Genomic DNA, 14149 nt, shown 5'->3' with positions numbered 1-14149 from the left:
CTGGTGACAGACGGACGGACGGACGGACGGACGGACGGACGGACGGACGGACGGACGGACGGACAGCGGAGTCTTAGTAATAGGGTCCCGTTTTTATCCTTTGGGTACGGAACCCTAAAAATATATATTTGAGATCCTTACAATGAGTTCTTTTATTTGATATGCAACACGATATAGTTTTCTCATTTACCCCCCAAAAATGGCCTCCATATTTAAAATTCATTCATTTACGTTACACGTCCATCTTTGGGTCGCAATCTTACATATGTGTGCCAAATTTCAACTTAATTGGTCCAGTAGTTTCGGGGAAAATAGGCTGTGACAGACGGACGGACAGACAGACGCACGAGTAATCCTATTAGGGTTCCGTTTTTTCCTTTTGAGGTACGGAACCCTAAAAACCAGTTTAAATGTCATATTATTATATACAGTTACTACGTATTTAAGATTAAGTAAATCTAGGCACGTTCACACATTAGTTGAGCGGAAAAATTTAGTTGATAACCACCATAATAAGGAAAACTATAATAAGGAAAATGAATGCAGAATAATTATCTTACAAAAAATAGTGTTTAGTATAGGTATAAAAAGTTGACACCCCTGCAAAAAAAATTCTATACAGGGGGTCAGTTATCTCTGCAGCTTACATATAAAGCAGCAGAAGTAACTAGGGTAAGGTGACCAGCAGCCCTAGCCAAGATGGCAATGGTTAATAGCAAAACGCCAATCGAAAAGTATGGAAATTGTCTTTTCGTAAGTAGCATGTGTCATCCCGGGACATTTTTTATTTAATTTACATTTGGCGTTTGACGATGTACGATTGTCAAGATGACAATGCATGTTCGGCTTATGTTCTGCCAGCCTATTATGGATAGCTTTATCCAACTTTATCCACGTGATAAAATAACTGTCACTGTTTAACACCGTGGGAAAGAAAGTGACGGACACCGTTTTATCACGCTGTCACGTAGACAAGAACGACCATCATATCCGTACAGATCATTTGAACTAGTTACCCATTCAGCCACTTCTGTTGCTCAAAGAAATTTTACGTAATTTTTAAAATTTGACATTTATTTAGGTATGTTCATTTCGGACAACATAGCATAACAAACAAAAAGTTAAAGACACTAAATTTTAGTGGTATTTACTTTTAAAGGTATTAAAAACTATATTAATGAAAACAAAGTTAATACTAACAATTAAATTAAGCATAAATACAATTAACCCTAATTACTTATTAATACTTAATTATTTATTAAGGATATTTCGTACTTACTTTCGTATTAATTAGTACTTAGGAAAAATCCTTTTTTAAATTAATTTTATGTACTTACATGTTAGTTTTGTGATGATTATGAAGCCCTAGCTAATTTCGGCCACAGCTACTGCGTGTACTTGGCTATAAATATTATTATAAACCGATTTAAAATGATATATTATTTTACTTTACAATGTATTTAACTATATCGATGGGGCGATGCGGTTGAAGCGGACTTGCGCGATCTCCACGCCGATAACTGGCGGGAGATGGCACAGGATCGAGACAACTGGCGGGTACTCGTGTCGGAGGCCAAGACTCTTTTTGGGTCGCTGCGTCATTAAGTAGTAGTAGTAGTACTTTAGAATGTAGCTGCTCCAATAGTGTTGTACCAACGTTTAACCAAGGAGCGAGGCTACTACTGCAGCAGAAGCACCTCCGCCAAGACGATTCTCCAGAATATCTGTTGTCGTCTGGAAAAATAAATGTAGTGTTAACTTATCTCAATTTCACCATAAAAGTAGGATTTTGCAGGGCCTACCTATATTAAACATAGGGCGCCAACTAGATTATTGTAGATCCACATTTACTCGTATATAAAGCCAGCTGACAAGAATAATATTATAATATAACTAATTATTTAGTTACTTCTAAGTTTTATTCTTAAATAATTGATAGAATCAGGCGTTACTTTCTTACTTTGCGGAAATCAATATTAATTAAAACAAAAATATTACTTTAATAACTAACATATACAGGGTGCTTCCTAAAACAGGAGCAATAAATTAAATGAAAGGCTGTACTCCTCAATCTAACCAACATTTGTTCAGCAACTTTTAAAAATAATGAATCCTTTAGACTTCCTCTTTTTCATACAAAATAAATATTGCCTTCAATGTACGCTGATATGAGTGTGTTTGACGTTGCTTGTCACGCTTCAAACATAACAAAATTGCAATACATTGCGTCTTAGAATAAACTTTAAAGTGTAATAAAAATCGAAACATGAGTTATTTTCAAAAGTTGCTGAACAAATGTTGGTCAGTTTGAGGAGTACAGCCTACAGTTTAATTTATTGCTCCTGTTACAGGAAGCACCCTGTATATACTTGTCAATCAGTGCTAACCCGTTATACTTACTTGCGCAAGTATTTCTACGGAAGTAAGTATTACGGGTACATTTTTCTTTTGAATTTTTAACAATCCTAGTTGCCCTAAAAACTATCGTCACGGCACCTGCGAAAGCTGACAGTGGTTCGGATCTGGCTCTGTAGGCCTAGGACAGGAGTGGCGCGACAGTATCTCGCCCGCGAGTCTTTTTCTAACTGTATTAACTAGAATGGAACGGGTAGTCTGTCTCGCTGGCGAAAATAAATACTGTCCCGCCACTCCTGTGCTAGGCCTTCTGGCATTGGATGGCGTGATCGTTTTTCCTGTAGAACATAATTATATCCATTTCAGTTTATAGTTTACCTCATACTCAGATGTTTCAGTAGTATAATCAGTTTCCGACCAGCTGAGTGTGTAATAACTATCGGAATCCCGTTCCGAACCAGTTTTCTGATTAGTTTCCACGGGCAATGAACAAGGAACTTTGTCACTGTCATTAGGGCCACGGTCATCTTTAATTGGTATGCGGGTGTCGAAGGAGTGGTCGTTTTCCGGCGTTAGTGTATTAATCTTTGAAGGTTGTTGTGATTTAATCCTGTTAAAAATGTGAACATACATATTTTTAACTTTCAGCCTTAGTATGCTTTGCTTAACTTGTTTATAAACAAGATTCCGCTATAAAAAGTACAGTGTAATGTAAATTGAAAATTAGGCTCGAGAATTTGACAAAAGGTAACATGGATACCCTTTAATACTGTCATGTTATGGTTACTTTTATGATTATTGGTACATTTAAAAAAAACGTCAAACTACGAATTCGAGTTTATTAACGATAGTAACGTTCTCATCTGTTACTTTTTCGAGTCGAATTGAGTTCATGTACTTATACTAAACTATGGGTACAATTTGTGTGAGTTGTCTGTTAATATCTGGGAGACCGAGGTTTGCTGGGAAAACATATAAAAACTCTAAAATGCACGTTTTCCCAGACATAAGACCCAGCTAGATCGATGTTTCACCCCCGAAAACCCCCATATAGCAATATAAGATAAATTACTTACTTTTCAAATATGCCGAAAGGAAAGGGGTAAAAATAGTCCCCGTCTTGATCGCTGTTGTCATCATTAGAAAACAGATTATTACTACCCAAAGGAAAGTTTATATATTCTGGCGTTTGGGTCCTAAATACTTGTGGTCTGGGGACAATTTCAGAAGAATAATTACAATGAAAATATTAATGACAGATCGTGACAATGACACTATACAAATCGTGAGTAATTTGTCTAAGTGTAGTAGGTATTTATGTTTCTATTTAAAATTGTTCCTGATGTATTATTATGAACATTGCGCAAAATAAAAAAAATCTATTTAAACAAAATAAGCATAATACCTACAATTTGTCTTCTATTACTTTTATATTGTACCTATCAAAAGTTTAACTCTGTCCCACTAGACGTGCGTTTTGTATTCATATCCTTTTCTACTCGTACTTACCTAATACCACCTAATACTTAATCTCAAAACACGAATCCATCACAATCGGCAGTCTACGAGTAGGGCGCTGTTTGACTTATTAAGATCTGGCGGTCTAGCATGAGTGGCGTTCTCGCGCGCGAGTCCATACTTGAAGTCGCGCTAGATGTATGAAGTCGCGCGCGAGAACGCAACTCATGCTAGCAGGTCAGCACCCCTAGCACATGATTGGCGCGACAGTATCTCGCGGCAAGATAGACTACCCGTCTTTTTCTAACTGTGTTAATAAAAGAGGGACGGGTAGTCTATCTCGCTGCGAGATACTCTCGCGCCAATCATGTGCTAGCCCGGCAGATGTATGTGTGACGTGTTACACTTGTGTCTGTAAAATCTGCCCTTCCAATTAATTCCCGGGGCAGCATACTAGTAACTCCTCATGTTTAAGAAAAATATTTTATTGAAATACGGTATAGGTACTTACATTTCCCCGATTCCAGTTTTTACAACTTGTGCTGGTGCCGTTTTACCAAACACATCAAGAGGAACACTGTATACCAAACCGAGCAAACTACACGTCATTATTATAAATTGCACCTGAAATAATAAAAAAATAAAAATTATGTTTATATTAGATCGGTTTTTAAAGGGTACTGAACGGTTTATGCAAATTACCATCAATTTACTCTGTTCAATCATTTTAGTAATTTAATGACTTGTTAATTTATGTAAAACAAAACAGATGACCTTTTTGTACCTATCATTAACCATCGATTAATAATATCAAATATTATAAGTACAATATTTTGTTCGGTTAAATGGTACCTACACCTTATGTTATACAACAGAGCAAGTTAGAGAAAAAAGAACAAGCAATGGACAGCGCGCAGACTTCATGATTTCCCTCAAAGTTTTTCACAATAGATTAAGAAAAGCTCTTACTTACCATAATATTTATACCAGGAGCCTTATTCATTTTCCCGGATTAAAATTTCATTAAATCCACAAACACAAAACGGAACGGGAAACAACGAGGCCTCTGTCGGTAGTAAGCCAAAAAGTGACTAGCGACGCTTTTTAGCCTTCTTATGAGCTTCGTATATATGTAGGTACCTATTTCTGAGCGTTTTGTCTTTTTTGTCATACCTAATGAGTCTAATGACTATATATACCCGTAACGTTTTCCGACTGGCGTCTACGTAGGTATGTATTCAAACCGGTAATTATATTTAAATTAAAGTAGGTATAGGTATTTAGTGATTGTTTGTATTAAAAAATATGAGTAGTGAGCGAAATTTTAAGGTTACTTAATACCTTAAAATTTAAGCAGCCATTGAAAAAGTTTGTGAGAATATTGTGTGATGTTAACTTGAGTGCGACGCGTATCGTACGTGTGACCAAGTACGCAGTGAGGATATGAGATTAAATAAGATGGTTGTAGTAGTAATACTATTTAGTAATCAGTGGTTAGAGATCACTGATCAGTTAACATCAGAGACAAGAAAATAAAAAGTCTGTCAATCGACAAAAATCCCAACAAAGTAACTCGACCGCACCGGCAACTATTCTTACTAGTTATATGGCTGTTACGTTTGGCAAGCAATTGGTTTAATTGCAACGTTTGCGTTTGTATTTATAAATACATACAATTTTTTTTATAAATACATACAAGAAAAAAACATTTGTCAATCCAAAAGTAGGATATTTAATACCTGTTTAAATACGTACAGAGCAGAAATATGAATTGCTATAGTGGTTACAATTCAAAATTACCTAAACAAAGTATATGTAAGGTTTCATTACAATCTATTTTACAATAAATATTATATTAAAAGTTCGTATAATCGATCGTTCAAGTTTAAACTGAATAATATTAGTGTAAGTACCCATGTTTCAACCACTGCCAAGAAGCGAGGCTAGGACCGCAGGCGGGGGACCTCCGATGCTGTTTATATCAGTTGTTGTCTAAAAAAATAAATAGTGTTAAGAGCGACATGTAGATTAAATATGAGATAGCGATGGGTACAGTCAGCATCAGTAGTAAAGGACAGAACAACTCCTGCAGACACAGAAATACAGTAAGTAATGTAATTTAGAAATACAGATCCAGGTAGATACAGTTCGCGTTTTATTCACATATGGATGTAGATCCACTTTCGGTAAAGCTGTTATAGAATGGTAAGTAATACTTGTACTTTTCGTGTGTAGTCTCATCCGCTACTTAATTATTGATGCTGGCTGTATTTATAACAAATCTTTGGAAATTTCATATTATTCCATCTATCTTAAATTTAAAAGAAGGATTTCTTTAATAAAAATAGGTTTAAGCAGGGTCAATCTAGGTAATAGATACTATTACATACTTGATTCCTGTATACTTGAATAAGGAGACTGTAAAACACAAAAAGCAATACGAAAAAAAAAAACAAAACAAGGAGACTACTTTACCTCATTATCTGTGTCAGTAGTGTAATCAACGCCAGTTTCCGACCAACCAAGTGTGTCAACTTCGGTCTCCAGTTTTGACCCATTGTTCTGACTAGACTCTACGGGTCTGGGAACTTTCTGAGTGTCACTAGGAGTGTCGTCTTTGATTGGCTTGCGTGTAGAGAGGTTGTTTTCCTGAGTTAACTTATTTGTTGAAGATTGTAGTGTAGGTTGTAATGTTGAAAGTGGGTGTAGTGGTTTCGTTCTGTAAAAAAAATGTACAATGTCGTAGACTTCATAAGGTAGAATATAATGTGTTAACGGTAATCATAGGTCACTTTAATGGCTTAATAGTGGCGATGTTACGGTCTTAACTAAAATCGATAAAACCAACTCATCGTATATTTAAAGTATTGTAAAAACTTGCCATACATAGTAAGACTCGCCAGAATGATATAATATTATATAAGAGAAGTCTTTAATACCTTTTGTTCGATTTTTTATTAAATAAAATAGACATTACCTTTATGGAAGCCACGTCACCTTTAGGAGGAATATAAGTCCCCTGGTATTTTGATAATGCGATTTTTTTTTTAGGTAAATAAGGTATAGTTTTACTTACATTTTTCCGATTCCAGTTTTCACAATTTTTACTGGTGCTGTGAAATCGACACCAAAGAGGGAAACACTGTATGCGGAGCCGAGTAAACAACACGTTATTATTAGAAGTAGGATCTGAAAAGGAAAATTATAGTTATATCTTATTTTATCATTGAATCTACCTAAACTTTAGTACCTAATTGAATGTCTTGTTTATTATTTATTGAGCCAACATCATAAACAAGTCTGCAAAATATCAGAACTACCGGATTTGACGCAAACGCTAAATGTATCAAATTATTGTATTTATGTGTAAATGTTAAAAATAAATTCATGGATTTATGTTAGATTAGACTAAGCAAAATATATTAGAATATATATAAGTATAAAAACTACAAGAAATTGGACATTGAGAAGTGTGATCAAAACAAGTTCAAATTCACATTGAAATAAAGTGTAATGAAGACAAAACTGTCACTTACCTTGATATTTTTTAAAGAAACTTTCATTTTTTCTGGATTAATATTATCAAACTCACAAACTTCAAATATTGTAAACGATGTGATCTCTATCGTTAAGTTAGTACAACGTATGACCGAGTACTCTGTGCGGTTGCAGTATTGAAAATAAATAGTTAAAGTGGCTACTTGCTCTCTACTTAGGTTAGGGCTGGTTTTATAGTTAGCGTCAGAGACAAGCAATTAAAAGCCTGTCAATCTCTGTTCAATAACTGTTTTTTCGTGGCACCGTTTCATGAGAACTCGAACTGATATAGTTTTTGCAGCTTTTTTTTACTCCCGCTTAAGGTGACTACGGAACATTCATTTTTGGGAGCCTAATGCGTCATAGAACGCATGCTCCGAGCGTCACGAGCGTGCTTGCTCGCCGTCCGTCATACATCTGTGGCGTCATAAATGCGTCTCTTGACCGAGGCCCACGAAAAGCATTTCTGTAAGAAACGCATTTCAGTAAAGAATCTGTAAGTAAGTATGTGAAGGTAATAGAACCTTATTTGAACGTACACTGACATAAGAGTGATATTGCAATCATGTTATTATTATATGTATACATATATGTAGGCTTAAAAATTGGTCAAAGAAATATTTAATAAATAGGTACCTATAATCAAGGTTACAAAATGGTTGAACTAGAATTCTAAAAAATTAACGCTATCTACAACAATCACGATTTCTAAACTTTACAGCAATTACCAGTCTTAATTTATTTACTTTATTACTTGTCTTTGCTGAAGGCAAAATGCACTGAGTGCAAGGACACTTGATATATAACCGGTTGAAATGGAACAGGTGCAAGTAGCAGGTAATTCGGACGTACACTGACATCAGAATGATCTTTGAATTATATCATTTAAGTAGTAATCATGCGTCTTGCTCACGCCAATGATGTACGACAAGTACGAGCGAAATGCAAGATAGCTGAATGACATTATTTTGATGTTAGTGTTCGTTCGAATTGGCCTGTAGGTCTAGTACCTACAGTCAAGTTTGAAAACATAAATAACTTAAACCATATGATTTTAGAGAAATAAGTAAGCTCACTCCACATAGACAAAAAAAGCGGCCAAGTGCGAGTCGGACTCGCCCATGAAGGGTTCCGTATTTAGGCGATTTAAGACGTATAAAAAAAAAACTACTTACTAGATCTCGTTCAAACCAATTTTCGGTGGAAGTTTACATGGTAATGTACATCATATATTTTTTTTAGTTTTATCATTCTCTTATTTTAGAAGTTACGGGGGGGGGGGGACACACATTTTACCACTTTGGAAGTGTCTCTCGCGCAAACTATTCAGTTTAGAAAAAAATGATATTAGAAACCTCAATATCATTTTTGAAGACCTATCCATAGATACCCCACATGTATAGGTTTGATGAAAAAAAAATTTTTGAGTTTCAGTTCGAAGTATGGGGAACCCCAAAAATTTATTGTTTTTTTTCTATTTTTGTGTGAAAATCTTAATGCGGTTCACAGAATACATCTACTTACCAAGTTTCAACAGTATAGTTCTTATAGTTTCGGAGAAAAGTGGCTGTGACATACGGACGGACAGACGGACAGACGGACAGACAGACAGACATGACGAATCTATAAGGGTTCCGTTTTTTGCCATTTGGCTACGGAACCCTAATAAAAACCGGCCAAGAGCGTGGTGGGCTAGGGTTCCGTCTCTCAAAGTAGGCAGTCTTGAAAGTGGACTATTTTTTTGTTGATATATTATATGCAGTCGAGTTCATAAATATGTATACATTTCTGAGAAGAAGAAACAAAGTGAAGAAACATGAATCCGTAGCATTAAGGTGAATAAATGTATATATTTATGAACTCGACTGTACAATAACAAGCAACATGTGGGTGTCTTCGCAGCACTTGTTAGTCTGTTTACTAAGAAGGGAAGACTTTTTTGCTAAAACTCAAAAACGCATTTTTCTCTTTATCCCAAGGTATTCCTTCAAACCTTATCAAAAAATGAAGAAGAAGGAAGTGTTATCTAAGTACACATTCATATTTAAAAATACTCTTCTAAGGATAACTTAACTGTCAAAGAGCCTGTGCGAAGAATAACTGCAATGTTGCAGCATCACCAGCATGGTGTTGTATAACATTAGGCGGTTAATTTGAAGAAAGTAAAGGGGCCCACTGATTACCAGTCCGCTGGACGATAACGGCCTGTCAGTTGTTCGGTTGTTTTGCGTTTAACTGACAGCGGCCTGTCGGCATATCGTCCGGCGGACTGTTAATCAGTGGGCCCCTTAAGACTGATAAATTAAGTATAGCGAGAAGAAGTTTTGGTAGGCCCTCCGAGCCAACTGGCTGTACGTATGTTATCTTGGATTTGTCATAGGTATGAATAAAAGGTGCTTTGACCATGACTATTCTCCCAAGAAGAAAACAAACTTAATGAGACTGCGTTGCTGAACCAATCTGCATAGTTATTATGGTCACTTCTGGTCTCCATCATCAGATCAGGAGCTCGATTATTATTTAAATTTCTTCTTCTACAACGGTTATAAATTTGATCTGTCAGGATGGGGAGTAGGTACAAACAAATGCGTTAAGTAGAAATTATGTTATTAAAAATTGGACTAGTTTTGATTTTTTTTTTGTTTTTTTTTTGTATAACGTCTAACCCAGCAGCGAAGCGACAACACCAGGGGGCACGCCACCTCCGGGACCCTGCTCGATGGTGGGCTGGTAACCGTTCTCATCAGCGACGTAGTTCACGTTGTAGGTCACGCCATCGGGACCCACCCACGCGTATGAGCCCTTTACGGAAAGCGCCTCGTTGTCTGTTCCAGCGTTCTTCAGTGTACCCTGCTCTTCCTGTTTCTGTCCGTTGTCTTGTTCATATCTGAGGAAAAATACATTTTTTTATTGTACACACCTCTCGTAAACAAATACAAAAAACTGTAAAGTATGTTCTCTTTTCGGCTGCCGCGCTCCATTTAAATTTAACCGTAGTAGTAGTTATAAAAGTAAAAGGCTAAATTTTAATTGACCGGTGAAGTGTCACGGTCGTACTCGTACTGCGGTACTTCAAATTAAAAGGTATGATTTAGAATGAGGCGGATCGTGCAGTTTTTTCTTATCAGAAAAAAAAAAACATTCTACTTAACCTATGCCAATGCAGTTACCCTTAAAAGTGACATTATGTCACACTCGTATCCTTTCGCGGGGCCCTTTCTGCTGCTAAGCGTGACGGAATGAAAGCGTGATGGAGACGTTATAGGTACTAGCTGTTAGCTGGTCAACCTAAAGTTAAAACTCAATAGGTGACTATTTGACTAAACTGAATATCCAAGTTACATGCGGCCTTCATGGCTGGCCAGCCTTGTTGTGGAATATTATATTCAGACCATTCATAACCGTGGGATTTTTTGTTTTTACTAAAATTGTTATATGTAATGTAATTTTATCAACCCACCGCAAATAGCTTAATTGCAACTACAATGTGTTACACTTCCAATTTTTCTGATAAATTTGCGGGGATTGCTAACATAATTTCTCTCTTTGACAGTCAGCAACAGGAGTAGCTTATCGGAGGAGGTGGCCAAAATGCTACAATTTTATTGCTATGAGAATAAAGGATGACTCGGGTTAGACTGGGCCGTGTCCGGGCCGGAGCTTCCGGCGCTTCGTTTTCTATGGAAAGCATCACGTGACCACCTGTCATTGTCATAGAAAAGTAAGCGCTGGAAGCTCCGGTCCGGAGACGGCCCGGTCTTACGTGAGTCCTCCTTAAAACGCGTGAAGATCATTTTGAGCCATTTGAACAGTAAGCTTTGAAACGGTTTCTTACGCAAAGTTATAATTTCCGAGTCCGTCGTTATCCGAAGTAGACCGCAAAAGGTTGATCACAGATCGAACAATGTTTTGTCGTGGAACCCTTTGCTGCGCCGCGACGCCCGCCACTGCGACCAAAGCGAAGACGACGAACTGAAAACAATACAATCCATGAGGAACTAGTTTCACAAAACACTCGCACTTTTCACTGTTAAGTAAAAAACCGGCCGTCCTTTAACTGTGGAATTTTAATAAGAATAACATTTATATTCAACAAGGTAACTAACCAGTTTCATTTTGGATCTGATTGTAAGACGCGCCAATCTCAACTGTGCTTGTTTGCTGGATCAAACCATCTTATATAGTGGATGTATTTATTACAACATAGTTATTTGTTGACGTTTATCCATGTTACAAGGTTTTTGTATATTAGACTACTCCTACGAGGCGACCACTTCGTATATCTTCTAAGGACAACGACGATGGCGTTTGCGACACATTTAATTAAAATTCATATTGTAACAAAATTGGTTTTTTATTGATACTAACTTATTAATGAAACTTTTAAAGTTATCTGGATATGAAAGTTCAGTAACCCCAAGTTGTTTGTATTATTATTGTGTACCTGCCTATTTGTATTTCCTAATGTGGTCTATGATAATGTAATTAGTAGTATCAGGTTCTTTTAAAATAAAATGTTATGTTTATATTATAAATTATTGGGTTCGAATTTTTTAAATATCTATCTATCTCTTAAATAGCATACTTACGAGTAGGTACGTTACGGTTATCCTCAGACTGAATTGCTTTTATGTATACGAAAATTATGTTTTATTTTACTGATAAGTATCCAAATTCAGGAGACTTACGTTGGGATCATATTTTTTTGTACTTACCTACTTGAAGTTAGAGTAACAGACTTGATTTATTTTATGATGAAACATAATTGAACTAAACTTTGCTGAGACGGTCACATTAAATGTCAAAGGTTGTTTAATGGTGGCTATTTAACGAAAACGGATGATCGTGATATGAATTTATGTAGCTAACTTCTTGAATTAACGGTTTAAGTTAAGGATGACTCACGTTAGACCGGGCTGACCGGGTCGTGTCCGGGCCGGAGCTTCCGGCGCTTATTTTATTTTATTTTATTTATTAGGCACACAAAACAGATAAAATTTGTTACATGAAATAATTATTTTCAGTACAGGTTTTGGTTGGGAATGCCATCCAAAGCATGTATGCACATCATGAAAACATATTGGAGCGAAAACTACAACTATGCTAAGGCTACAGCTAACTAACTTAATTACACAGTAAAGCAATTTTTGACACAAAACATAATAATTCACATTAAGTTTTCTTAAAAAAAAAACTTAATGTGAATTATTATGTTTTGTGTCAAAAAATACTTTTCAATGACAGATGATCACGTGATGCTATCCATAGTTAACGAAATTACGGAAGATCCGGCCCGGTGTAACGTGAGTCATCCTTTAGTCTCATGACTTTATAGGCCCTTCCTGACTCGTCTGTAAGGAATTTGTGCAGCATTAGTACTCTGCTACCTGATTGATGTCCACATACACCGCTTTCCGTGCCAATCAAGAAGAAATAAGGTGTCAGAAAAGGGCCTGTCACAGTCTTAGCATGGTCTTGTTTGGATCACGATGGTACCCGACAAAGTGGAGTGTGTGATAATCTGTCTCTAGTTCGGTCATACCCAGATTTAAGTTCTTGAAAGTTAAGAATATTCTTGAAACGAACATTCACCATCGATTTAAGCTCAAACTTCAGGGGCGGTTTTAGTTGATAACCTGAAACCGCTCAGGTGTACTCACATACATGTTTCAGATACAAGAGTCACTTTTAAATTTTTTATTTGTTTGATCTGTATGAAATAATTAGTTCCTTTTCAAGACGGCTTTTCTTTGTGCACGATTATTATTTAATAGAGTCTGTGCGGAAAGAGAAGAGTCGTGGAATATATGAAGCCCAATACATTTCACAACTCTTCTCTTTCCGCACAGATTCTATCTGAGAGACCGAGCACAGCTCGGAAAACATATAAAAACTCGAAAATGCGCGTTTTCCCAGGGATAAGAGCTAGCTAGATCGATTTTTCGCCCCCGAAAACCCCCATATAGCAAATTTCATCGAAATCGTTAGAGCCGTTTCCGAGATCCTCAATATAAATATATGTAAATAAATAAATAATTATACAAAATTGCTCGTTTAAAGGTATAAGATGGAAGGGTGGGGGGTTTGATTTTGTTCTCATGGGCAACTTAACTCGCGTTCTCGTGCCCTCAACCTTGCCCTGGGCCCGTCTTGACCTTACACTTACACGCCCAAGGCTAGGTTACCGCGGTCACTGTTATGTTGTTTTTACCTAGTGGGTACTACGGCATTTTGACCAATAAGTAATTTAATTGCGGGATTCTTATATTTAAATAAACATAATTTGATTTGTCTAAAACGAACACGCGAGTGACTGAAAACACATGAGTTTAACCGTAACATTAGCTAAATGTTACACTGAGAAAATGTAATGGCTAGAAATAAATAAGTTTTTGCTGTCTACAACCGAGTGACTTGGCTCGGAGGGAGCCTGCAAAGTTCGTTGTTAAAATCAAAGAAGTCAACTAGGTTAACGTAAGTTGGTAAAGTGATACAGACCAATTGGTAAAATAATGCTTTTTATTAAAAGTAAATAACACGCGTTTGAAAACAAATTAGTACTTGGTTAAAATAACCAAGAACGTTTAGCAATAATTGCTTGTTTGTCAATTACATCGCATTATTCCGCTTTATTTTTTTTTAACTAAAAGCTTACATTCATCGAACTATAAATCATAATCGCCTTAATGTGCTTGTTATATGCTATTAAGCTTTTCAATGTTCTTAACAATTATTTTAACGTGGCCATTATTAAGTATAGAAAAAAAAAACGCTCTGCAGAGATATAACCCAACTAACA

General features: G+C 36.3%; 1 protein-coding gene and 2 long non-coding RNA genes across 4 annotated transcripts in view; all 3 read right to left on the bottom strand.

The window, feature by feature from the left end:
* Window positions 1–7514, bottom strand: part of LOC134650355 (uncharacterized) — a 355978-nt gene extending 348464 nt beyond the window's left edge. The window contains exons 1-3 of one of the 2 annotated variants that reach the window (XR_010097032.1): window positions 7350–7514; window positions 6890–7002; window positions 6424–6532 (exon numbers count right to left, since the gene is read on the bottom strand). This is a non-coding gene — a long non-coding RNA (uncharacterized LOC134650355). Of the gene's footprint in view, window positions 1–6423; window positions 6533–6889; window positions 7003–7349 lie in introns of those variants that run through there. The other variant, XR_010097033.1, reaches the window with a different exon arrangement.
* LOC134650357 (uncharacterized) overlaps window positions 1–8769 on the bottom strand; it is a 483167-nt gene extending 474398 nt beyond the window's left edge. The window contains exon 1 of the long non-coding RNA XR_010097035.1: window positions 8504–8769. This is a non-coding gene — a long non-coding RNA (uncharacterized LOC134650357). The remainder of the gene's footprint in view (window positions 1–8503) is intronic.
* A 1220-nt stretch (window positions 8770–9989) lies between these two features.
* LOC134650491 (endocuticle structural glycoprotein ABD-5-like) lies at window positions 9990–11403 on the bottom strand (the record flags this gene model as incomplete). Its single annotated transcript, XM_063505447.1, has 2 exons — window positions 9990–10237; window positions 11186–11403. Coding segments are annotated over 2 exons (444 nt in total), but the record flags the coding sequence as incomplete, so codon positions are not given.
* Window positions 11404–14149: the final 2746 nt, after the last annotated feature.

Source organism: Cydia amplana, chromosome 8, assembly GCF_948474715.1.
Source record: "Cydia amplana chromosome 8, ilCydAmpl1.1, whole genome shotgun sequence".
NCBI classification, from domain to species: domain Eukaryota; kingdom Metazoa; phylum Arthropoda; class Insecta; order Lepidoptera; family Tortricidae; genus Cydia; species Cydia amplana.
This window is presented reverse-complemented; position numbering and strand designations above follow the sequence as displayed.